The 26236-nt window shown below is 40.9% G+C and overlaps 1 protein-coding gene across 6 annotated transcripts; it reads right to left on the bottom strand.

Annotated features, from left to right (window-relative positions):
- Positions 1-1531: 1531 nt before the first annotated feature.
- Positions 1532-26130, bottom strand: ZBTB21 (zinc finger and BTB domain containing 21). Of its 6 annotated transcripts, none has more exons than XM_051619279.1 (5): positions 24735-24820; positions 23562-23646; positions 21444-21539; positions 10558-10694; positions 1532-9738 (listed from the first exon to the last, which is right to left on the bottom strand). In XM_051619279.1, the coding sequence occupies exon 5, from the start codon at positions 9723-9725 to the stop codon at positions 6552-6554; it is 3174 nt and encodes a 1057-aa protein (XP_051475239.1). In that variant the 5' UTR covers positions 9726-9738; positions 10558-10694; positions 21444-21539; positions 23562-23646; positions 24735-24820; the 3' UTR covers positions 1532-6551. The 6 variants fall into 6 exon arrangements, with proteins under 6 accessions (XP_051475239.1, XP_051475221.1, XP_051475229.1 ...); XM_051619261.1 differs by having other exon boundaries at positions 23548-23646; XM_051619269.1 differs by lacking the exon at positions 10558-10694 and having other exon boundaries at positions 23548-23646.
- Between the last annotated feature and the right edge of the window lie 106 nt (positions 26131-26236).

Consider the following 26236-nt stretch of genomic DNA (forward strand, 5'->3'; position numbering starts at 1 on the left):
AACAGAAATATTGCCAATTTAGGTCCAATAGTAAAAATTATCCTGTTGGTGTTTGTGTATTAAAAGAGTGATACCTGGAAACAGCCTATGAATGAAAAAGTAAGTAAAAGTTAACAGATTTGTTTGCAGAGTAACTGTATTTGAAGCAAACAGCTGGAATTAGAACAAAAAATAACCATGAAAATATCTCACGGTGTTATGAGTAACTTATAATTTTGGTTTTCTTCTTGACTTTTATGTTAAATATAGGTTGTATGGTCTCCAGAGCAGATGTTTTCCATGAAGCATTTAAGTAGATGCTAAACTGCTCTGATACAGTAACAGAGAACTGTACATAGATCTTAACTGGATGCAGGAAGAGCTGGGACAAGTTCCTTACACTGAAAGAGGGAGCTAAACCTTTGATGATTTAAGACTGTGAACGAGCCAGAGAGCACCTCTCTGTCCTCTCTTTGCCTTTTCCAAAGCTCACCTAACTTCTGATGTGCAAAGATGCTCCATGGAGGGACAGGCCAGGAGCCCTTTCTCCCTGTTTTCAAAGAGATTTAGGGAGCATCAAAGACCCAAATACTTTTGAGCTTGGAGTGCCCTTTCAAACCTTGATTCTTACCATTTAGCAGGCCTGGTGCTACAGCTCTGCCATATGCTGCACCTAATGTTGCCACACTAACTTTGACAAGACAGTACATATGCAGGCAGTGACAAAGTGCTGGAGTAAAAAGCACAGATGAGTGTTTCACTGCAAATCCTGTCCTTTTCACTAAGACCATTCTTTGCTACCCAGTCAATGATTTCTATGGAACTTGTTGGAGACTAACTCTTGAGACTTTGTCTCCTCTATTAAATGTGAGTGAAATAGGTCAATGGGTTCAATCAAATGCAAATGCAAAAAAAAAAAAATATGGCAAAGGACAGTAAATGTGAAGTCCAAACAGTGAAGAAAGCTGGCCTAAGAGTTTTCAAATATAGGTCTCATCTACTCTGAAAAGAGGAACCTTGTAAACCCTGTTCCCAAAAGATACAGATAATTATCTGCATCATTGCAATCCACACACTACATTCCCATGCAAGGGTTTTTGAAGAGGGAAATACACACAGCAAAACTGCTTTCAATGAGAGCAAAATACTGCAAAATACCATAATAATTCCTGACAGTGTATTTGCAAACATTTGCTTCAATCCAGTTTTAGATTAAAAAAAGATACCCAGTTGATGTAACCCTACTCCCACAAAGTCCCATTTTAATCACTGATTGCATAGGAAGCAGAATTGGGGCTGTGCTCAAGTTCTAAAGAGATTGTCTACAGCAGTTCATTTTATTTATTTTTTTCATTTTCCAGTAAAAGGTTCAGGTGGGCACTTACTAAAACAAACAAAACCCCATTGTTTTAGTAAAGATGAAAACTACCATTTACATCAACAAACAGATTACAAGATGCTCTTTTATAAACACAATTCCCTTCCCACAGACACAATGGTATGTACAATAACATCCCACTTTGCCAAGAGATGCCAGTATAGGACACAGTAATTCAAAAGAAAGAAAGTGTAAATTTATTGGATGCCAACATTTCCTAGTCAAGATCTAAGTAAAGAAAACACATAGTAGAAAAAGTTGTACAAAGCAGCAATGGATTTACATTACATCAAAGAAAAAGTTACCCTAAGCTGTTAATTCTCAGTCCTAAAAAACGTAAAAACCCATCCTTAATTAAAATTCAACACTGGTGTATTGAACTGATATACAATTTCCGTAAGGTATACAGGATTATAAAACCAGCTTCTTTTGTCTTGCCGCTATAATCCTTTAAAATGACAAGTGATTTTGTGTAACCAATTGGAAAATTCTACAGCAAATACATTGGATTCCAGTTTCTAGAGACTGTAGGAAACTATTCCCCTGCACCCGAGCACTAAAAGTAATCCCATTTTCCTGCCTTTTAAAAAGGGACACTGTCAAGAATAAGCCTTAAAATGTGTACTTTATATGTCACATTGCAAAAAATAGTTTGTTCTGGTTTTATGTTCATATATTAATTAAAGTTTCTGCTGCAGTAGCGGGAAGCTTGTCTCTTTAGAAGGTAATGTGTACCACTGAGAAACTGGAAAAGGAAAAATGGACCGAGTCCTTTATTCTGGAATAGGGAGAGAAAAAGAAACGTGAAAAATGAGCTCAGCCCACAGAATTCAGATACATTTTTCAGACATCCTTGCAACAATTGAGGATGCACTTAACAGGCATTTTCATGCCCAAGCAGCTCAAGTGCTGTGACTCAATTAATGTTTTTTAATTCTTTGATTTTATTAATATCAAGTATTCTTAATATGGATTAGTACATTTGCTGTATACAACCTTTCTCTTGATAGTGTCCCTTTATGTACAAGTTATAGTACAGTTTTTCACAAGTCATTTTAAATGAACAAGAACCAATAACATTAAAAAATACTACCAGGCTGTGTTCAACAAAAACAAACAAAAAAACAAAGATTTTAACACTGATTCATTAACAGCCCCAAATCCTAAGCTTGTTTGATTTTTATCTAAATCTAGTAGGAAAATGTAAACAATTTTATTGAACAGTATAGGCACATGCCAGATTACAGGCTCATGCCATGTATTTGCACCCTTGCTATTAGCGCCAAGAAAGTAGGCATAGTCTGTCCTCATCCCATGTGAGGACCTTCTGGTTTTATTGGAAGCTTGGAACGAAAACAGAGTACATGTATCTTCAGACCAAACCCATGTGCCCTACTTGGGGGAAAACAAAGTCAGAGCAAAAAATGTACTGGATGTGTCTGGGAGGCTTGCCTGAACAGGAAATGCAGGAAGCATCTTTCAGCAGTATTTTGGTTCACCAATAAGCCTACATCTCCATTCTGAAATACACAGACAAACTCTAGTGTCACCTACTGCTTCAGCAGGTTATCTGCTCAGTTAACTGTCACAGGGTGTTTCATTCCCCCTTATCAGAAAAAAAAAACCCAACAAGCAAAAACCACAAACAAAACAAAAACCCCCAAACTGGTTCATGTTCTTTGTTTTTGTAAAACTACAGATCTTTACCTTAGCTGTATATGCAGTTTTTAGGTAGAGGAAAACTAATTTTAACTTTTGGTTCTAGGACTTAAAAAAAAAGAATAATGCATTTTTCTGCCATTGCTCACTTTCAATGGTTGATGATGGTCCCAATTTAGCAAAGAACGTAAGCACGTGTTTAAAAAAAATTAAGACTGATCTGAATGGGACTTAACCATAGACTTAAGACGCTTTGCCAACACAGTGTTGAAGGGAAAATAAGTCCCCAAAGAAAATACATTTCATAGCTCAACCCTGCACCTCTTAAATGCAATGGAAGTTTCCGCTGTAGTTCCACTGAAGCAGGATAGTTCTCTGAGATACATCTGACAGATTACCAAAATAAAAAAAGGAAAAAAGTAAAGATTCTAATCTATATATTAAAACATCTGCTCATTCCTGTCAATTTTTAAGAAATAAAGCAAAAAACTTTTTTATATTTAACAAGACCCCTAATTTTGTGTCATTTTAGTACACAGCTACAAAATAAGATGAAAACATGTTTTAGTATCAATAAATTTGCCTTTTATTTTGGCTGCAGCCAAACTAGACACTCTTCAAAAGACCTTTATTTATAAACAAGCAACTAACATTTTTTCCATAATTTAATTTTAAAAACATATATTAAAAGTTATATAAGTGGATGCATATTTATTCTGTATCCTCCAAAATAAACACTTATATCAAGGGTTTTTAAAGATACTGTATAAAAGCTAATAGAAAACCAGAATTGCTATATAAACATCTCATATTTAAACTTCAGAGATCCTGAATTCCTCTACTAAACAACAGGAACTGAATTTAAACCAAAACCAACACCACAAAAAACAAAACCACAGAACAAACTCAAAGTTAATTACCCCCAACAATTAAAGAAAAACTCAGAAGGAGGCTATTTAGAGAAAAAATATTGTATGGATTTTTTTATAATACATACTATAGTAGGAAAAAGGTCAAGGTTTTGTCAAAGATGTTGTAAAAGCTTTTGATTTTAAGTGTGTGGAATTTATCATCATATCACATAGCAGAATCCCATCTGGAAGTTAGATGACTATGACATAGCTGAACTAGTTGCCACCATGTTTTTGAAAGGCTACAGAGTCTCAGACTGTTATGTAGAGGAATCATTGGTGAAAACTTAGGAACCATTTTATAAAAATGTTCATATTTTATATGCACAGATTTCTTAGATATATTTAAAGGATACTTAGCAAAGCTTTATGTTTTTCTGATTTGTTAAACCAGGTTCAGTGCAACAACCATTTCATTTTGAAATTGTTTCTGGTAAGAAAGAAAGAAATTTAGTCTTATTAGGAGAAATAAAGAGGTTAATAACTAGAAATGTCACTATTAAACAAGTACCTTGTTTCAATTGCAATGTCACTGAAGAGTTTATTCTAATAAACTAGCATAATCATATTCAGATACAATCTGACTGAAAGATGACAAAATTACTATTTGATATGTTTAGTAACAATGTTAAGAGTTTAATAAAAAATGAAACAGAAGAGGCTTGAAACTAACATTGCATTTTTTCCATGGCTCAAAAAAAGTCAAGTGGTTCATTCTGAGCCCATTCTTTTAAACTTAACTTACAGGAAAGAAATAATGTTGGAAACAATGGTGGCACACTTGGGCTCTCACTGAGAATAACCTATTCCTGTGTGTGCCTAAGAATGTCCACCCTTAGGAGTTACACTTGCACTTTATTTTGCTAAATCTTAGTGTCAGCTTGCAATTCTTTTTGAGTTTGGGATGCTGAAAAATATGTCATGGTTACGTATACAATTAAAAGCCTCACTCCTTCTCCCCCTGAAACTGGTGGTCAAACTCCTGTTGCTTTCAGTGAAGACAGACTGATCTCTGACTAGGTAGCACACAATGCAATCCCTGCTCTCCCAACCCCCATGGGGTCAAGTTGGTCAGGATCATAAATACTGTTTGCATCATTTGTGTTCACTTTAATCCATCACCACTCCATTAAGTTTAATTTCTACCAGAATAATTTTTCACTGTTCAAGTTTACCACCTACTTTGTGGTAAATATTTCTTTTACTTACAGAATCATTTTGGACCCTTACTATAGATTCTGGTAAATATCAATGATCCTACTTACACTAAATGCTCCAGTTGTGATTAGAGGTAAAATAATGGAACTGCATCAAATATATGCAGCCCATTATTACCACAATTTTCAACAAATCAGAAAATTGCAACACAGTACCACAAATGACAGAAAGCGGCAGAAAGTAATATTCTATGCATTGTATTCATAATATGCAGTGATTGTAGTGTGATGTTTTCCTCTGCTTGAGCTGGATATGTATGCTTAATACAAATTTCAAATACATACTTCTTCATTTATACAGATATCTATATAAATATTTACACTTTAAGTTTTTGTTAAAACATGTCTTTGTACTCATGGCCAAGCTTATTACTGTGTGTAGGAACACAACTTATCTTCTGTCTCTTAATGAGCTCTCTTTTTAAATTTTTTTTAATTTTATTTTTTTTATTTAATAGTTATACATTCCTTTGTAGTTAGAATTACAAACAGTTGTACAAATAGTGGAAACAAAATTATGAAACTTGTCTGACATCCATTCAATCTAAGTTCATGTTATAAACAGTACCATTTGCATTATGATAGCTATTAATACAATGACTTTAGCTACCAAAGTATCTATAGTAAATTAGTCTTTGGGACATCATAAAAAGCAAAGTACCCTCTCCCCCAATTTTCCTTAGAAACTTATAGTTAAATGGCTGAAAGCAGGCTTGCTGCTACTTTTTATATAAAATCTTAGTAATAATATTGCTGAGTTTAGATCCTATTTTAATTTGCACAAGTTCCATATATCAACAAAACAATTCTATGTTCCCTTAAAATAGCAAACATTCATATCCAATAACATGAGGATTACTCAAACTTGAGGTTTATTTGTTATTGCTAAAGGTTTATAAGACCTATGTCAATACAGCGAGACACTCCATCCATTTCCTCCCGCACTGCAAGTACATGGCAATTATTTATATGGAGCTTGTGTGTTGGTTTCTTTAATAAAAAAATGAAGTTGGTTACAGTATTTCATTACTATAAACTCACAGTTAGAATCCAAATTGTTGTTGCTCTTTCATTTAATATATAATTTTCTATATAATACACACACACACCAACATCACAGGATGAAGATCCATGCATACAGTCCAGATGTGATTGTATTTCAGTGTTGAAAATAAAAACTATTCTGTTACTATTCGATCCCAGACCACAGAATTTTAAATTACTCTGCTTTCTACCTACTAACCAAGTCAGTTTACTTTAATCTTCAAATCCAAGCATCATCACAAATACCAAATTTTTCATCATCATCGTTGTTTTAATCCTCTGAAGTTTCTACATTATATGGCATACATCTGAGATCCTAAACACAGCCTCCACTGCACCAGCTTCTTAAGGTATCTGTTAAAGCTAATTGTGTGTCTGTTCATGGCTCCAAAGACTAAAAGCTGTCTTGAAAGTCCTATGACAGAGTTTACACATGTATTGTCTTTTGAATGTGATTGCTGAGAGTGGTGGAGCATGATAGAAGAGTGTATCCGACTCCTGTGGTACAAATAATTTTTCAGTAGTAGTGGAACTTTCAGACAAGCCTGTCGGACTATCAGGCTCCAAAGGTTGGATTTTGGGGAGGGGTGGGGGTGGAGGTAAGGGTGGTGGTGATGGGGAATTAGCTGGTGGGCATATCTCAGGCTCCTTATTTGTAGACTCCTCTGCAGCCTGTGACATATGAGACTGGAAGTGACTCCACAGCCGGAAATTCGTTCGAAAGGCCTTGTTACAGACATGACAAATAAATGGCTTCACAGAGCATAAGAGCTCTTGGTGACGTTCCAGCTGTTTGCGTAGAGTGAATATCTTCCCACACTTTTCACAGGGCCACAGACCAGCATCTTTGTTGGAGACTGCTTCCTTAGGTTCTCTGCTTGGTTCAGTGACCTCATCCTCTATATCGTCTGTAGGCTCTTCTTTGATCTGAATTTTAAACTGCTTGGAAACACTTAAGTCTTCAGGTAGGCATGAAGAATCTTCAGAATCAAAATTTATTTGTTCTGATGAATCACTGAATACACCATCTTCCTTGGCAGCAACAAAATTGTTCATTTTATTGGATTCTGACTGAGGAGGCAATCTTGATGAACTAGTTATTTCTCCATTGTGATCCCGAATAGGTAATGAAAAGTTCTCTGACGGAGCCATTGTGTTTTGATTGTGAACTTCAACTTGATGACGCCAAATACTAAAGGATGATTTAAAGGTACGCATACACTCAAGACAAGTAAGTTTCTTGTACTCACACTTGCTTTCATGCTCATGCTTCAGCTCTGGAGAAGAAAATCTAAGGCTGCAGTAAGGACAGAGAGTAGCATTTCTACACAGTCGCTCATGATTTCCCTGTTCAATAAGCGAAGAGAGCTTAGCACTGCAGAGACTGCAGTGATAAACCTCTTTGTTTTCTACTGGATTTTCAATATGAATATGATCTTTCTGCTTAGGAGCCTTATTTCCCACAACTGGTTTCTCCCCTGGGTGCATTTTTATGTGCTGTTTAAATTGTGAGAGGAAACGATAAGCTTTCCCACAGTAGGTACAAATGTAGGCTCCTTTGGTTCTTGATCTTAAATTCCTTTTGATGACTTGTTGTGCTTGTGAAGCAGACTGTCCCTGAAAGCCCTGCTTGCCACGTCTTAGTTTAACAATCAGAGCTTTTTTAATTTCTCTCTCTCTCACTATGTCAATCAATTTTCTTTGGAATTTTTCATCCAAAACAGCATGCGAACTGGAAGCTGGTGATGGATTCTTCACAATTCCATGTTGTGTCTGGCAGTGTGTCCACACTTTGAAATTTGTGTGAAATCTTTTGTGGCATATATCACAAGCATAGGGCTTCTCTGGATTATGGTACATGTTAACATGACGATGAAGACCTGCTGTTGATCTGAAAATCTTAAGGCAGTGCTTGCATTTAAATTTTTTATTTGGTCTTGCTTCTTCCATCTCGCTGTATTCATCTTTACTGACATCAGAATCAGGAAAATCACCATCAAGGTGTGTAGGACTTGAACCTTCCTCAAAGTTATCTTCTGATCCAGGAGATCCCTGCTCATCTGTCTTTAGTTTCTTAAACGGTAATCTTCTGTCAGCTTGAAATCTCCTTTTTGCTGGAAGTCTACTTGGTTCGTTGTGATCAACCTCAGTTTTAAAAGGGAAGTCTTTATTTGTTAATGTTGAAGCATCACTCACTGTAACTCTTATTATTTCAGCAGGATCTAGTGGACTGCTAGGTTCAGTTTTTATTCGCACCTCTGTGAGAGGGGAAGCCACCTCCCTATCAGTTGACTGAGAGGCACTGAAAGATCTAAGGCGATGCGGGTGTATTACCTGTGGTTTTTCATCTATAACTAACTTCTCTGATGACTCTTTCAAGGATGACTTCTGAGATACAACATTAAATGTCTTCTGGGAATCATTAGTTCCCGGTGAGGAGGATGATGATACCTGTGAAGGTTTTAGGTCAACAGAAGGTGAGTAAATAGGAACCTGGCTGTCCATGGACAGTGACCTTCGAAGGAGACTTTTTACAAGTGGCCCACTTCTGTCAATACTTTGGTTTGCTGGACCAGATCCACTAGATGGGATTACTAGCCCTAACTTTGAGTAGTATAACAAATTCCTGTCTTCACCTTGACCATTTCCTTTTCCTGCCTCTTGCAACAAAAATGTAGATTCTGATGCACCACGCAGAGACAACACTGGCGGACGTGGTCTTTTTAATGACATCTCTCCAGTCTTTCCTCTTAAAAGCAGACCACTGCTTCCTGGTTCACTGCTTGCAATTTCTTTCTCTGCTAAAGGCATTTGAGGCAGTACTGTGTTTCTTTTCACTAAACTACCTCTGCTCTGATCCTCCACAGTTCCAGAAGTTTCATGAAGCTTGGTATAATTCACAGGGTTTTCTTTCAGCCACCTCCTTTCAGTCAGTGGTAAGTTGTGAAGATTTTCAGTTGGTTTTGTTATTTGTGGTCTACTTGTAGTCTTGAAAGCAACAGAGGGTGAAGGTCTAGAAGTATGGCTTAAATCATGTTGTGTTTGATTTACACTTTTCCCTTGTGCTTCAGTTCTGTTCTGACAGACAATGACACTTCTTTTCTGAGAACTACTTTCGTCTTCATCTTGATACAGTATTTTCTTAATAGGGCAAGCTGGAAAAGGAGCTTGAGGACTCTTAGAAACAATGTTTGTAAGAAAAGATATTCCAAGACTGTAGCCCAGTTCTTGCACAGCTGCAAGACTGCCTTTTTCAATGAACAAGGATGAAGAATAAATGTAGTTTAACACATTATCAAAAGCATCTGGCTCACAAAAGTCAAGTTGAAACACTGACTGAGACTCATTCTCCTTATTCGTGAACAGAGATTGGAAGTATTCGCTGCTGGCAGCCAGAATGTTTTTGTGAGCTCGAAATTTCTGATCTCCTACTATAAGAACAACATCACACAGCTGTCCCTTTAGACGCTCTTCATTCAGTGCGCTTAGAAGTGAAATGGCATGTGCTGGATTGATGTAATGCAAAAGCCCCTCCATGATTCTGATACTCCTGAAAAAGAACAACAACAAGTTATAGGTTGCCTTATATAAATTGTTATTAGAAATGAACACACCCAATCCCTCTGTACTTCATAAATTGGCTAAGCCACCACCAAGCGAGATGAAAAAAACAGCTTGTTTGAAAGAAAGGTATGGGAATTAAAACCACACTGTTAGCTCCAACAGCTGCACAGGCACAAGAAGAACAAGCTTGTGTACCCACTTTCACATATACTGTTAATTGCTGATCTTACACCAAGACTATTAAACCTAACTAGCTAGGGGGCTGTGTTCTCTTTTTGGAGTGTTCCTGTCCACATGAAGAAACAGTTCAATCATTTCATCCTCAATCATCTTTTTTCTCAGCTTTAGCTTTATGGAGCTCTATCTTGAGAACTGCATTGATAAACTCTTGATTCAGCAATCTAAAGCTTAGTTAGGCCAAGCCACCTTTCTGAGGCTAAGCAACCATGACAGACTCCTACGCAAATAATTGGGGTTTTGCTGTTGTTTTTCTTAGGATAATGGACATGGAATTAATACTGGGAAGGGAGAAGGAAGCAGGATTGTCTGTAATCTAGATGAATTCATCATGTTTGCTTATGCTTAATAACTGTTGTTCATATAAACTTCTAGCTATCAAATATGTATATATTATTATAACTGCACTAACAAGATCCAGTTTCTTGGAAATGTCACAATTATAACTGAAGCATCCCTGTATTACTTTGTTCTATCTTAAAAACAATTAAAGATCAGAACTCCCCATTTTATTCATTAGCTTAAGAGCACTTTATGATCATAACCCATATACTTGAAGAACAATTACCCTTGGATGCATCAAGAGTACAGTAAGCACAAATTAAACTGCAGTGCAGAAATCTTCATGTTCCATATTCTTCAAAACACAGTCCACTCCCTATTGCAGGATGTTTCAGTAACTCAATAGACTGCTCCTGATTTAATCTTAGCAAAAGAAGAGAATCAGGTTTGAAGGTATTTTAAACAAAGAACTTCTGTAGCATGAATTGAAATGTATGTATCTGTGCATGTGCATGCACACACACAGAGAAATCGGCAATATCCAGTCTCCTTGTTTTTCACGGACACTCCTACTACTTTGTTAAAAGTTAACCTGTAAGAATTTTACACTACTTTCCTCCATGGTGGTAGTAAAGCAAGCCAACAATTTGTCTGTTAAAAGCAATTTTCTTCTTTTCATGGCCAACTTGAAAAACTACTCTTTATAATTTATACATTATGTATGGTACTACAACAAAAAGGTTTCACTATTCTTGCTGTTTCACCCAGCAGGCAGCTAAATGCCACACAGCCATTTACTCATTATCCCACACTGGGATGGGGGACAGAATTTAAAAAAAGGTAAAAATTCCTGAGTTGAGATGAAGACAGTTTAATAGGACAGGAACAGAAGGGAAAACAGTAATAATAATCATAAAAGAATATACAAAACAAGTCACGTACAATGCAACTGCTCACCACCCACTGACTGACGCCCAGCCAGTCCCCAAGCAGCCACCCTCCTGACTCCCCCCAGCATGACTTCATAAGATAAGTTGGGGTCAGCTGTCCTGGCTGTGTCCTCTCCCAGTTTCTTGTGCATCCCTAGCCTTCTTGCTGGCAGGGCAGTATGAGAAGCTGAAAAGTCCCTGACTTTGTGTAAGCACTGCTTGGCAACAACTAAAACATCAGTGTGTTGTCAACATTATTCTCATCCTAAATCCAAAACACAGTATTACACCAGCTACTAGGAAGAAAGTTAACTCTGTCTCAGCTGAAACCAGAACAGTATCCACCCCTTATTGGATACCATCTACATCTTGTCCAGGTCTCATACTTTGCAATAAACCCCTATGAACCAAAACCACCTTTCCTGTATTTTGATATATATATACAGATGTAATTCCTCTAGTCTATAAGCCATCCTTCTAAAATGTCCCTTGAGTTCATTTGGTTCATGACTTTGGGTTCTACCTGTCATAACAGTCCTTCAGAGCAGGAGAGATGGCGCGTGGTGTTGGAGCGTTGCATGCTAAAGCCAATTCTGGTTCCATCACCACTGTACTTGTCTGGTTCTCATTGCTGTGCTTTGCTCAGTTTAATCAAAATTCATTCTTCATTAATCTGGGCGATTCTTACTGCAATACCATTGAGATGGCAAATAGCAACCACAGTAATGATGACATACAGTATTAATATAGCAATTAACATAATAAAATTCAAATAATTTGCTATTCTCACCCCAAATCAAATCCCCTTGGAGTACACATCAGACTTGTCCATTCATCCAGATTACCCACCAAGTACATCCAGGTCCTTGCGCAAAAGAAATCCCAAAGATGGGTCTGCCTTTGCTCAAAGCAGGAATAACCCAGACTGTCTTCACCAGCATATTTTTTATGTGCACTACAAGGACTTTATCCCCTTCTACAGTATGTAGAAGTTTTGATTGAGCAGGGCCAGCTCAATAGGCAGATTCCCAAAATTTGAATAACCAGGTAGATTTGCTAAATGTGAATCCCAATGTTTGAATATTCCAGCACCCATTGCTCTCAGTCCTTAACAGACCATTGTATTGTCTGATTTTCCCAGAAGCTACTGCATGACAGGGGATGTGATATATCCCTCAATGCCATGCACTTTGTCCAAGACATCTACGAGGTTGTTGTGGGAATCGGTCTTGTTGTCTGACTCATTTTTTTCTGGGGCACCGTAAGATCTGTTTTCCAAGGCCCAGGATAGTGTTCTGGGGGGTGTTATGGGGCACAGGATATGTTTCCAGCCATCCAGTGATTGCTTCCGTCATTGTAAGCACATGGTGCTTGCCTTGGTGGGTTTGTGGGAGTATGACATAATCAATCTGTCAGGCCTGACAGTAGTTATATTTCAGCCATCCTTCTCCATGCCAGAGAGACTTTACCCACTTGGCCTGCTTGACTGCAGCACATTTCACATTCTTGGATAATATGTGCAATTGTGTCCATGGTCAAGTCCAACATAATCATAAGCCCGTCTCTATGTTGCATCTCTTCCTTGATGGCCTGAGGTGTCTTGGGCCCACTGAGAAACAAATAATGCACCCTTATGTTACCAATCCAGGCCCACCTGAACCACTGCAATCTTAGTAGCCTGACCCACCAGCTGGTTGTTTTCATGTCCTTCAGTGGCTCAACTTTTAGGTAAGGTAGCCATCTCCACGACTTACTTTTACAACAAGGTGCCCTGCCAAGGCAGCAGTATCTTGCCACAATGAGGCAGCCCAGATGGGTTTGTCTCCGTGCTGCCAACTGCTGTGTTTCCATGGCTCTAACCACTCCCTCAGAGTATTTGCCACCATTCATGAGTCCGTAGAGACAGAGCACTGGCCAATTTTCTTGGTCAGCAATGTCTAATGCCAGCTGGAAGGCCTTCACTTCTGCAAAATGGCTCAATTCACCTTCTCCTTCAGCAGTTTCTGTGCCTTTTCATATAGGACTCTGTACAGCAGCCTTCCACCTCTGATTTCTTCCTGCAATACAACAGGACCCATTGGTGAAGAGGGTACATTGCTTCTCATTTTTTGGTGGTTTGTTATATAGCAGAGCCTCTTCAGCACACATTACCAGCTCCTCTGGTGATATTCCAAAACCTTTGCCCTCCAGCCAGCCCATGACCGCTTCCAAGATTCCTGGGTGACTGCAGTTTCCTGTTTGAGTCTGTTGTGTGATCTGTGCAACCCACTTACTCCATGTAGCACCAGCTGCATGATGTGTTGAGGGGACCCTCCTTTTGAATATCCAGCCTAGCACCAGCACTCAAGGTGACAAGAGGAGCTCTGCTTCAGAACCAACAAATTCCAAAGTAGCTCGAACCCCTTCACATGCCACCAATATCTCTTTTTCAGTTGGAATATAGCAGGCGTTGGATCCTCTGTATACCTGTCTCCAAAACCACAGGTGTCAACCATGTGTCTCCCCTCGTGCTTTCTGCCAGAGGCTCTAGGTAGGGCCATTCTCCCCAGATGCAGTGTAGAGGGCATTTTTTACATCTTGTCCTGCCCAGACTGGCCTAAGTGCTACTGCATAAACTATCTCCTATCTAACTTGTTCAAAAGCTTGTTTCTGCTCAGGGCCCCATTTGAAATCATTCTTCTTCCAGATCACTTGACAGAGTGGGCTTACAACCAGATTGTAATTTGGAAAATGCATTCTCCAAAAACCCACAATGCCTAAGAACACTTGTGCTTCCCTTTTGCTAGCTGCTGGAGGCATAGCATTATTTCGTTGGTCACATCCAATGGGATACTATGACACCCCTCTTGCCATTTTATTCCTAAAAACTGGATGCCCTGTGCAGGTCCCTTGGCAAAACTGGCTTTCCAAAGGATTTGGACTATTTTCTTCCCTTCTTCAAAAACTCTTCTGCCATGTTGCCCCATAGTATGATGTCATCAATGTACCGCAGGTGTCCCATATACTCCTCTTTGAATTGCTGGAACTCCCAGGACAGTTTTTCCAGAGCTAAGACAGCTTCCTCCATAGGGAGAAAGAAAGACTTTATTCATATTGCCAGAGTTGGCCAGCCAATTAATCCACTGATAGTCCCTCTCCATCTTTCCACATCATTCCTGCCAATGAGTTGGCATATGACAATGGTAAACTCTGAACACAAGCTTCCACCATGTGGGTTGTGCGCAGTTGAATTAATCTGGATCTTTGGATAAATACTAATTTTTCAGGTCATCATAAATCACCTCCAGCACAGCTCATTCCCTCAGGTACTGAATACCTCTCTTGAAGGTGGTCCACTTGCTTGGGTGACATGTAACATCTTCCTTGAAGGGATACCTTTCCTTCATGCCTGACAGGATTCACCTCCAGAGGCTGAGGGCTTGTGCCCCTTTTCCAATAACTTTGTCAACACCTCATTCTCTTAAAAGGGATTCCAGTTGCTTGCCTTCCCTGCTCTCTAATTCCAGGCTACTAGCCCTGTTACCCCAGCATTGGAGCAGACAAGTGACAATGGCAACATCTGAAATCTTTTTCCGTATCTCGCAGCTCACTCATGGATAAGGATCAGGTGGTTACCACCTCACTTGTGAGCTCTGCCTTTTCCTCCTCCTCTTGTGATGGCCCTGCTTCAGAGCATCCTGTCATCCACTTCTTCCTCCTTCCCCTTCTCAGCACAACTTTCTTCCCTTACTAACTGATCTGACTTTTGCATCCCGTATTTATTCTTGTATATACGGGCAACTGATGCTGGCATGGGTTGGTGCTCTGGTTCAGCTGCAGTGCCTGTCGCCAGAGTTGAACTAGCCACAGTGCCTGTCATTCTGTCTCAGATCCACAGACCACCTATTCTCCTTGAGAGTACTGAATAGTGTTCAACAGGGCTCGGTAGGCATGACCTAGGCCCCAGGATGCTGCAGTGACTTTTGTCTCTCTGGAATTGCCAGGGTGACAGTACACTTTTAAGAAATGTTTTCACTAGTTCTTCAGGATTCTGCATTTGTTCAGGGGTGAGGTTCCAAAACCCTGGAGGTACCCACTGTTCTAGGTACTTGCCCATACTATTTCAGACATCCTGCCACTCCTAATTACCCAGCTTTGAGATAGATCTCTTGGTAGTATTTTTAAATAGTTTTTTAACCCTAAACAAGACTTGAAATACATTCAGGAGACATAGCATGCTGGTTTGGACATCCTGAGGATATTAAAAATTCTCAAGAGCTATTGTAACTAGTGTGGAGGAGAAGAGAAAGGTGAAGGAGCAAGGGAAAGCATTCCCCCTTGTTTTCCCCATAGATTGGCTCTCCAAGGTGTAATAATTAATAGTTTGTGAGATAAGGTTCCCGAAGTATAGAGGTAGTGGAAATAATACAAACACCAGATTAGTCTCATGACCAGTCATTTCATCAGATCATAAACCGGTGTTACAGAGTACAGCAAAATTACCACCTTAATCCAGCCCCAGAGGTGATAAACAGCACAGTGGTGTGTGTGTGTGTGTGTGTGTGTATATAGATGTATGTATACTTGCAAATACAGCAAGTTACACAACACAACTCTGAGAACAAGCACAACTATTCTAAGAGCAAATACATCAATATTGTGACCAGGGACTATTAAAAAAATATAACTGAATGCTTATAACAAATTCATGTTTAATGAAATCTGGTCAGATCTGTCATTATCTCAACCCTTTGAGCCCCATGCTGGGCATGCTGTGGTTTATTAAACCCAGCAGGCAGCTAAACATCACATTCACTCACTAAACCCCCCTGGGATGGGGGACAGAATTGAAAAAAAGGTAAAAACTCCCGAGTTGAGATAAAGACCATTTAACGGGACAGGAACAGAATGGAAAACAGTAATAAGAATCTTAAAAGAATATATAAAACAAGTGATGTACAATGCAATTGCTCACCACCCACTGACTGACGCCCAGCCAGTCCCCAACCAGCCACCCTCCTGGACAACTCCCCCCAGTTTTATTCTTCACCATGATGTCATAAGGTATGGAATATCACTTTGGCCAGCTGGGGTCAGCTGTTCTTGCTGTCCCCTCCCAGTTTCTTGTGCAACCCCAGCCTTCTCTATGAGAAGCTGAAAAGTCCCTGACTTTGTGTAAGCACTGCTTGGCAACAACTAAAACATCGGTGTTATCAACATTATTGTCATCCTAAATCCAGAATACAGTATTATTATACCAACTACTAGGAAGAAAGTTAACTCTGTCTCAGCTGAAACCAGGACAACTGTTCATCAGTTTAAAAGAAAAACTGAAAAGTTTATCTAAATAAACAACAATATTAAAAAGCCATAATTCCATGGTTAAAAAAAGAGGGTGGTCTTACAACTAATGAATATAAACAAGTGATCAAAGTCTAAACTGGTAACAATTACTTAAAGGGTGCCACATACAGTGTCTCAGGGAGTTGATCATATCATAGGACTGAACTGCTGCTTTGACACCTGAAACTACCAAATGAGTTAATAGTGTCATGACAACAGCAAAAGCAGAATTCTGTTTCCTTACCAGATCTGTCTTTACTGAGTGTTTCAGTGTCTTGAAGTGTTGTTTCATAAACACTATCCTTAATTCACTTTATAGTTATAATGCATACCTCCCACACCTCCATCTAAAAAGAGCAGAGTAGTCATGGTTCTATGAATTTGAGAAACCTATCTGCTTTAGTTTGCTTTTTATGTCTTGCTTAAAAGTAGTGTTGGGGCTAGGGGGGAGAAGGGGGTTGGGAGGGTGTGCTACCCATCTCCTTTTTGTAGATGTCACTGCAGCTTCAAGTGGTGGAGTCTGACTGGCCCAAATCTAGTCTCCTGGTCCGAGCATCCATGAACACTTGGGAGCATTATTAAAACAAGTGTTCCACTAGTGCATCTTTTCCTTTAGCTTCATCTGAAAGAAACTGAATTTGCAAACTCAAGTGATTCATCTGGGTTGCAAATTGCAACATGGTATATGGAGGCAACAGATCAGTGTGCTTATAAAGGAAACTCGAACTAAATCAGTATTGCAGACACCCAATAGAAGCTGCTGCAGAACCCACACTTCAAGGACACAGTGGGGAAAGGAGTGTATTAGTCAACTGTTCTGAAATATTTTCAAATCTTTCATTTTAATCTGCTTATCCAGGCCTTATGTTTTGTGTAAGACACTCACAAAATAAACGTGATGCAATGACGTGTTCCTTTGTCCATCATAACACAGTAATGCTATTAGTAGATAGGTGTAAAATCTACAGGTCTAAAGCAGAATCCAGTAGTTTCCTATCCTTTTTTCCTTTTCAATTCAAAGAAAGCCTTCAATTTATTATACTGAACAAGACAGAGATAAGCATTCCACTACAATCCACCCTTTCATTCTCAGACCACAGCCTCTTCTGTGAAATCAAGGAGGCAGAGCTCTTTGATGCAACAGAACTGTCACTTTAACAGTAACCAAGGCTGCAAACACACACAAATGGCAAGGGACCAAGTTAATCTTGCAAAGGCAGCTTTAATCCTGGTATTTCCTAATTCAAGCGCTTGACTTTCAGCTTAATAGCCCTTAAATGCAACAGTCAGAAATAAAACAAGCTATGATACATTAAGAAACAAAACCAGAACCAGCTTGCAGAACCATTTTAACACATTTACACAGATAATCTGAAAACCTGAAATAATATTAAAAAAATCCCCAAAGATTACCAGAGTAAACGTGCAATGTATTAACATTTTACTACAGGCACATTTTTCAGTAACAAAGTTGATCCAAGACACTCCTGCTCAATTTTGTTCATCTTATCTGCACACTGCAGTTCACTCCACCTTCAGCAGTGCCAGTACAAATATTTACAGGCCCGTATTACACAGCACACCAGGCAATAAATAATAATAAAAATAGTATTTCTTTTCAAATGCAGGTAAATTTTTATATTGAACCACAATTTCAAGAACAACTGCACTGGCATAGCTGAGGAGGCAGCAAGTGGCAGAGGAGCAGCTATAGAAGATAATAGTTGCAACAGTTTGTCAACAAAGCCAGTGCTTGGCTGACTGTGCTCAGCAGTGACACAAGAGGTGTGCAGATAACAGGAACTATGGCAGTCTCTTGTAACACTAGATTTGATTCCAACTGTTTGAGAGGACTCCTACTTCATCAAGTGAAGAGTATTTTGCCATTAACTACCTAAGCTCTTTATTCCAGATGATCTACTTCTGTTCCTCCTGACTATTTTTTCCAGCCACCTTCACTGATGACTGGAAACAAAACTCTTTCCTCTTTTCTTCCATGATGTTCAGATGACATCAAGGAAACAGTGAGAGCCTTTGAAGTGGTAGTCACTCCTGCCTTTCCTCTGTCCCTTACTCCCAACATCTCCTCCCCTTCCTTTCACCAGCTCTGCCGCTCATTTGATTGTCAGCTTATTGAGAAGTCAGATGAGCATCAGAGGTGCAGCCAGAGAAGCCATGAAACTACCCATTTCTTGTCAGCAAGTTGTTCAATCAGCTTTGCCCATCTGAAACTTCACCTTCATTAACAATGAGGTCACAGACACTGAAACTTTACAAATAGGTAAACTTCATAAAATAGGAAGATGTTTGTATGAACAATTTCAGCTTAACATCTTACACTTGCAAACACACAAGCAAAATAAGACGTTGATGTTGCCTGCTGAATTCCATTATAATGACATAGCTGTCAGCTAGAGCTATGTTAATAGCACACTGCACATCACATTCTGAAACACTTAATGAGATGCAATGTTGCAGCAAGGAGGCGCCAGGGCTGTGAGAAACTGCAGTTAACAGAGAATACACAGGAGGAGAAAAAGCACACAGAGGAGACAGGCAACAAGGGAGACTGAACACAGGTTTCAAATAGGGAAAGCAAACATATGATGTGTGCATGTTGTGGGGACAAACCCACAAAACCCCAGAGAAACAAGGATTATAAAGCTCAACCAAGAAATACAAGTGACTCCCAGGAGTATCCCCAGGTAAACACAGGAACATTCCACTCAGTTGTAAGTGCTTCACAGAGAATTTGATGGCTCCGATAACTCAAGTGCTGTTTCAGACATAAAGAGGGGAAAAAAAAAGTCCCATTACTCATCAAGAGTCCATATGCAAGACACCTACACTGCTTCAACTTTTACTCAAGTATCCTATGCCTGATTTTATTATTTGAGTTTATCAAATGTCTCTTCTCCCATCAATAGCTTTTGCAGCAAAGATACTCTCATACAACCCATATACATTTACACACCCCCAAAAGCTATATGCTAATGCTCCAAACCTGCAGAGCAAGACTGTTTGTACTCCTATAATCTGTTTTCTTTTTAAACTAAATATTTGAGTAATCTCTTGCTGCAAGTTTGGGGATTCTGTCTTCCTGGATTTAACGGAATGCAATTCAACTGCTATTGCTGTTTTCCACGGCAGACAATACTGCAAACTTTCTCCATCAAGACCAATGTTTTTAGTTTCCAATAAATCAGCAGCAAGGAGACACTCACTGGTATGAAGACAGGTATAAAATCAGATAAATAATACATCTGCATGTGTGTGAAACTGATGTATTATTTTTCCAACTATTTCTCCTCCACACATACAGAAGCAGAAATCTAGGGAGAATAAATTCTATAATATTGTGCAGTCTATTTTGCCCTTCACTAGAGACAAATAATTAGCAGTTAGCCTAATACAGACTAGAAATTCTCTTAGAAATTAGAGGCTTTTAACACATTCAGATCATACCAAAGTTTTGCCACTTGACTCTCAAAACAGCTCCTCCCAACTTGCAGCAAGCTACAAAATGTCAGAGTAACACCACAAAGCTCCACTTGTCCTCATTCTTGTTCACAAACAAGCAACGGCTGAGTGTGCAACCTAACTAAGGATTGCTCCTGCAAGAAGCAGTCCATGTCTCCTCCCCCTCCAAGGAAGGACTAGTTTGCTGTCATATCAGTAAACTGATTCAACTGACCATGGGATTGCAGAACTACTGGATATAAGGCAGAGTGCAGGAATGTGAGCTGGCTATGAGCTGTTCTGGTTCTTCTTGGAAGAGTTAATCAAGCTTAAAACACAAGAAACACAGTTTGATAAAATATTTGTCCTGGCTTCAATGCCTCAACTGAAAAGTTCTCAAAGCTTTAAAAATCCCATTCCTTAGGAGTTCTTCAGTTTTCATTCTCTTGAGGTTTGTAACATTGCCATTAAACTCTCTGATTGGACAAGAACCAAAGGCTCAGTGGCCATTCAATTCAAACAACCCCAAAAACATCATCCTCAGAAATATTTCATACGAGTTTTTTGTAGGACATGCATGAAATCAAGAACTTGAAGAAGGCGAGACACACCAAATGTGTACACTTGTGCTCTTTGTACAGGTTGACTTATTATTTTATTGATAATGCTAGATATACATACCAAATTTCATAAGATTCAGTCATCTGCTTTACTGTATGAGCCACTCTCTAACTGCCTGTCTACGTTTAACCTGTATTGGGTGCTAAACTATAGCAGTTGATCTATGACCCAATGACCCCTCTCCAGCTGAGGAGGGAAATCAGGAAAAGGAGACTTGTAGGTTGAAATGAAAATGGATTTAATGAAATTGCAAAACGAATGCCAACATAAAGTATACAGGGTTACAAGTCAGCCCAGTCCTTGGGAGCAGGATGAGAACCCCGGGAAGGAGGAGCCCCAGAGAGACGGAGCTTCCCTTCCTCAGCAAGCCTTCCACTTCATAATGACTGTGATGTTTATAGTGTGGGATACATCCTAGTAGTCAGCTTGAGTCAGCTGCCTTGACTGTAGCTCCCATCTGACTTGAAAACTGCTAATGGCCTGCCTACCATGGCTGGCCTATGATTCTGCACCAGTGAAACCAGGACACCAGTCCAATTTGCTATAAAATCTTGTCTACATACTGCCTTCAATTTTGCTGGTATAGTGAAATGACAAACCCTAATTGTGGGTATATTTCTATTAATACAAAGGTGCTTTTTACAGGCAAAGTATATTTCAGATGGGAAGAGAAGACTATTATATCCCTACAAGGTACTTTCCTATCAACAGAACTATGTTTACACTAAGGTTTCTACAACAAAACAAGCGATGCAGGAAAAAGTCATGCAGTTAATCTGAAACATGCTGAACTAATTTAAAAGGTGAGCCTTATGATTCAAGTAATGCAGATATCTTCTACCCAACTGAAGGGATCCAAAGAAAATGTCACTCAGCCATCATCTCCATTCAGCCATCATTAATTTTGGGTAAGATACTGGAAGGACGATACCGGATACTGTAAAAGGGGAAAGATAACAGCAATTTTAAATGAGTTTTACATAAGAGATTTACAAGGTCATGAACAGCACGTGGAAGATTCTCAGCTTACTCAAAGTCCACATGCATTAGGAGGTAGGCAACATCTCATATACTTTAAAAAGAATATTAAAATAAATAAATCCTCCTCCATGAACAAGAACACCATGTATTTTTAATTCATTCCTCAAAAGTATTTATGAGAAAGGAGCTATCCCTACTCTTACTAACCTTCCAGGGAACTTGACCTCAATAGCTGAAGAACTGTACTTGGAGTTATGCCCTAGCACAAAATAAACTAATTCCTAATAGACTGATTTTGGTTGCAACAGGTAGAAAACAGTGATTAGAAATCACTGTAACCCTGCTGCTTTTCTTTCCATGTTTCTTATTTAACTTCAAAAAGATTTTTCTGAGGCACATGTACTGCACCAAGTACACTGTTTTTCAAAAACCCTCCGAGATACTAACAAATGTATTCAGACCAGAATGCTGAACAGCTCACCCCAAAGTAGCTCTAATGTAAGTGGTGGACATCCACCCCACTGGGACTGCTGGTATGCTCCTTGTTCCAGTGTTTTGTGGTGTCAGGCCTGGTGCTGCCCTATGCATGGGCCACATGGTGCAGGAGGGAAATCGGCAGGTCTGAGGGACGGGCAGTGAGGGGGCAGCAGGGACACCATTGCCAGACTAAGAACTGCCCCTGAGCTAACCAGAACTTATCAAAAAGATTACTGAGAATGAATTGCAGCCTAAAGATTACTCACACTGCTAAGTGCTGATGTAGGATAAACCATAGATAAGGAGATTATTGCTCTGAGACAAAAGAGGAAAAAATATTTCTTCCTTTCCCCAAGAACACAACTTAATTGTATGTGATTACTATGAAAGGACAAATTTCACAACATCTATTTGAAATTATTTGGCCAAAGGATTTTTCACCACAGATTGCATGGAAATCTTTTCCACAACAAAGGTGATGCGTTTCTCTAAGCCTCAGAGGGAAAACCCCTCAACAAGCAGGACCAGGTGATTTTAAAACTTCATTTTTCATTGGCTGCAAGACTGCTGAACTGAGGGTGGCAGTGGTGGATGTAGAGTGAATTTAGGAAGGTAGAAGTGTTGCTCAAAACTTACTTTCTTGTTCATAAAATATGTCTGAACTATTCTAGATAACAATAATAAATAAACCAGCAAAAAATTAAACAACTGGTAATTTTTTTTTCACTGATGATGAAAGAAAACATAAGAGAATTGGTGTCTTAAACACTATCATTAAAACAATATCATTTGAAAAAATGGATTAACTACTACAGGACATAGACTAATATTAAATCTACAGCATCACTGGGAAAAGGAACCCCTCTGCACAGAACACTTGCTTTAAAGACTGCATATTGCAGTCTTTCCACTTTCAACGAATTATTTTACTTCTTCTAAATTTCTTTCCAAGGATCTTAGATGGTTAAATGTAGCAGAGTTCACCATAAAACAATTCACTTGCTCAAGTTGAAAATTTCTTTTAATGAGAGCTGGAAATAGCTGCAACTGTAGTGCATGACTGACAGCATAATACTTCTCAGTGCTGTACAAACCATGTGGTGGTTACAGCGTAACTTCCTCTTCTGAGCTCCTCCTTCCTTTTGCCTTTAAGTCTACACTTGTTCACAGACTGTAGTCATCACTCTTGCAGATAAAACAACTTTCGAAACCTTTAAAACTCTTAACTGGAAATTACTTAATGTTTTTTACAGTAACTGCTTCACAGCTACTGAAGTTCAAAAATAAACAGCTTCAATACAGTATGAAAGCTCTCCTGTGAGGTTGTCCTTTTAAACCCAAACACTGGCATGCCTCTCTAACTTCTTTTAAGGAAAGCACAGTCAGCCATTACTATGAGGATGACCAGAGCACTAACTACTTAATTCTTTGTGTATCAGCATTCTCTAGCATCACACACACACAAAACATGAGCTCACAGAACCCACAGTCTTAGTGATACCAAGCTTCTAGTGATCTGGAAGGTTCTCATCCAGGAAGCATGTTGATTGAGTCAGTTGGCAGAGTACCACCCTGCCACTTGGAACCTACATAGTGAGAAAAGGAAGCACATTCACATTTCTCACACCATGTACCATTCAGTGTACAGCACAAAGAGGACTTCAGGAACTTTTTACATGCTATTGCCCCTTTTTATATTAATTGAGATTGCCAGTATGCACTAAAGGATGTTACCTTGAGCATTAAAAAAACCAGCCTCCTCATTAGGACTTTAATCTTATTTTGGATCATAGGGCAATTAGTGGAGCAGCAAAAGCATCACTGAGAGCAAGGGACATGGCCACCCACTAGCAGTTCTGATGCCCAGGGCTGATTCTTGGATCCAGCAGGCCCAGGTGAGCTCACAGCTGGAGAACCCGCAGATAAATCCTGGTCTGGAAGCACTGTTGTAGCTGAAATCTCCAGAGGGTGTAACATCTCTGTAACACCTCCCTGCCAGTCCCTACTGAGAACATGCAAGTAACAGTACTTTAAATGTTCACAATCCAGTCAGGCTGGGTGGATTTTCTACAGGCAGAGTGAACCAAATGTTCTTACGAGATTACAACAGTATATATAGCACAATGTTAATAAAATTTCTGTCAGAAAGGGCTGTTGGATCCCCTTCCACCCAAGAGATGGCCACATAATTTTTTTTATTTTTTTCAAACAGGGTTTATAAACACAGTTGCTAAAATTTGCTCAAAACTTCCCCTCAAGAACATCAGCATAACCCTGGTGGAAAACTTTAGTCAAAGGAGTTAGTCTGTCAGTTTGAGCAAAGTCAGATCAGAACACTACAACTGGCAGTGTTCAGGCAATACAAACATAAAGCAGTACTAGATTTACCCGTAATGCGCATTTATTACTCCTAATTTAATATCACAAGCTTTGCTGTACAAAATTACATTTAAAGATATCTATTTACATACTGACATTAATCTAAGGATAAAAAATATTAACAATACTACCGGATCTTCACAGTATGCACAACAAGTAGTGACTATGTAATTCATCACAGTCTCTTCCTATACCTACAGCCTCCCTACCTCTTACTTCCACTGTGAGTCCAACAACAAAAAAAACTTAAAAAGCTTTTGAAACAAGTGCCATTTAATTATTAAGAAGAGCTTACTCGGTAAACAAGGAAATTCCACAGTATTTCCTGTCTTGTAACACCGCCTTTAGAGTAGGCTTTCCTGCTGCTCCACACTTTACATGAGCTGCATCCAATCTAGACGTAGAATGACAGTTTGGATTATAAAGAGCATTGCAGTAACATTCTGACAGCTGCAGCGGGGTGAAACACCTTCCACAGCTTTCTGCGACTGCACAGCACGTGCTGGCGCACAGCACAGCGGACTTCTCCACTATGAGATGTACTTTTCCCAACTCACGAATAATCTAGCCAAATATGAGGGCTCGGACTAGCCTAACTACGCTTCGTTTAACACCCGCACGTAGCCACAACGCCGCGGGAACCCTGCCGGATTGCTTTCCGCCCCGCAACCTGCAGCCTAGCGTGGCTCCCCCTTCCAGACGCCCCGGGGAGGGGACCCCGGGCCCTGTCACGTCTCACGGCTCAGGTCACAGCCGGAGCTGCCTGTCCGGGCAGTGCCGTCAGCCGAACCCCCCCCGGTTCCGCCGGTACCACCCCGGCCCCGGCCCGCGCTCCTCACGCAGCCGCTGCGGGGAGGTAACGCCCCCCTACCCCCCCCAGCTCAGGCAGGGGTGCGGGGGGGACCCCCAACCCCAGCGGGGCGCAGCCCCTCCCCCCGCCCCGCATCCCCGCGCTCTCCCACGCGCCGCTCCGGCTCCAGCCCCGCCTCCTCCTCCTCCCTCCTCCCGGCGATACGGGCTGTGAGGGAGCGCCAAGGGAAACGCGGGCCCCCCCCCTCCACCCCGCATCTCCAGCAGCCGCCGCGCAGCCGCAGCTCGGCGGGATCCCCGGCCGGGGAAGGGGGAAGGCGGGCCAGCCCAGGCGGCGTGCGGGGCATGCGCAGGGAGGGCAGGGCCGGCAGGGCTATGTGGCGGGCGGGCGTGTGCGGGCGTGTGCGGGCGCCCCGCCGTTGCCTCCCGGCGGAGGGAGCATGCGCGGGGGAGGCCGAGGGAGGCGAGTTTCGTAACGGGCGCAGGCGCAGCTGCGCGGCTCGGGGAACCGCAAGCCCCGCTCGGGAAGGGGGAGGGGAGATGAGGGGGGGGGGGGGGAAAAGAACCACCACCCAACCCAGCCCAGCCGAGCCACCCGCCAGAAACACCTCAGAGTTACGTCAGGAAAAGGCGCCTGGGGACGCGGGGAGACCCACCGGGCGCGGGCGGCCCCCCCCGCCGCCCCGGGCGCGAGAGGCGGCCGTTACTCGCCCTGCCCCCCCCCCCCCTCCCCGGCTGCCCCCCGCGGCGCCTCCGCTCACCGCTCGCCCGCGCGCGCTGCCGCCGCCGCCGCCGTGATTCCATCCATCTTGAATTTGACGTCATCCCACACCAGGGATGAGGTCATCGAAGGGAACGCTCGTCACGTGCGCCGCGCTCCGATTGGCCGCCGGGGGAGCAGGGGTGGGGGGGGGGGTCTGTGGGGGGGGCGAAGCGCCGCCGCCGCCGCCGCGGGGGAGGGGAGCGGGGCCGGGACCGTGCCCGGGG

Source organism: Apus apus, chromosome 1, assembly GCF_020740795.1.
Source record: "Apus apus isolate bApuApu2 chromosome 1, bApuApu2.pri.cur, whole genome shotgun sequence".
NCBI lineage: Eukaryota > Metazoa > Chordata > Aves > Apodiformes > Apodidae > Apus > Apus apus.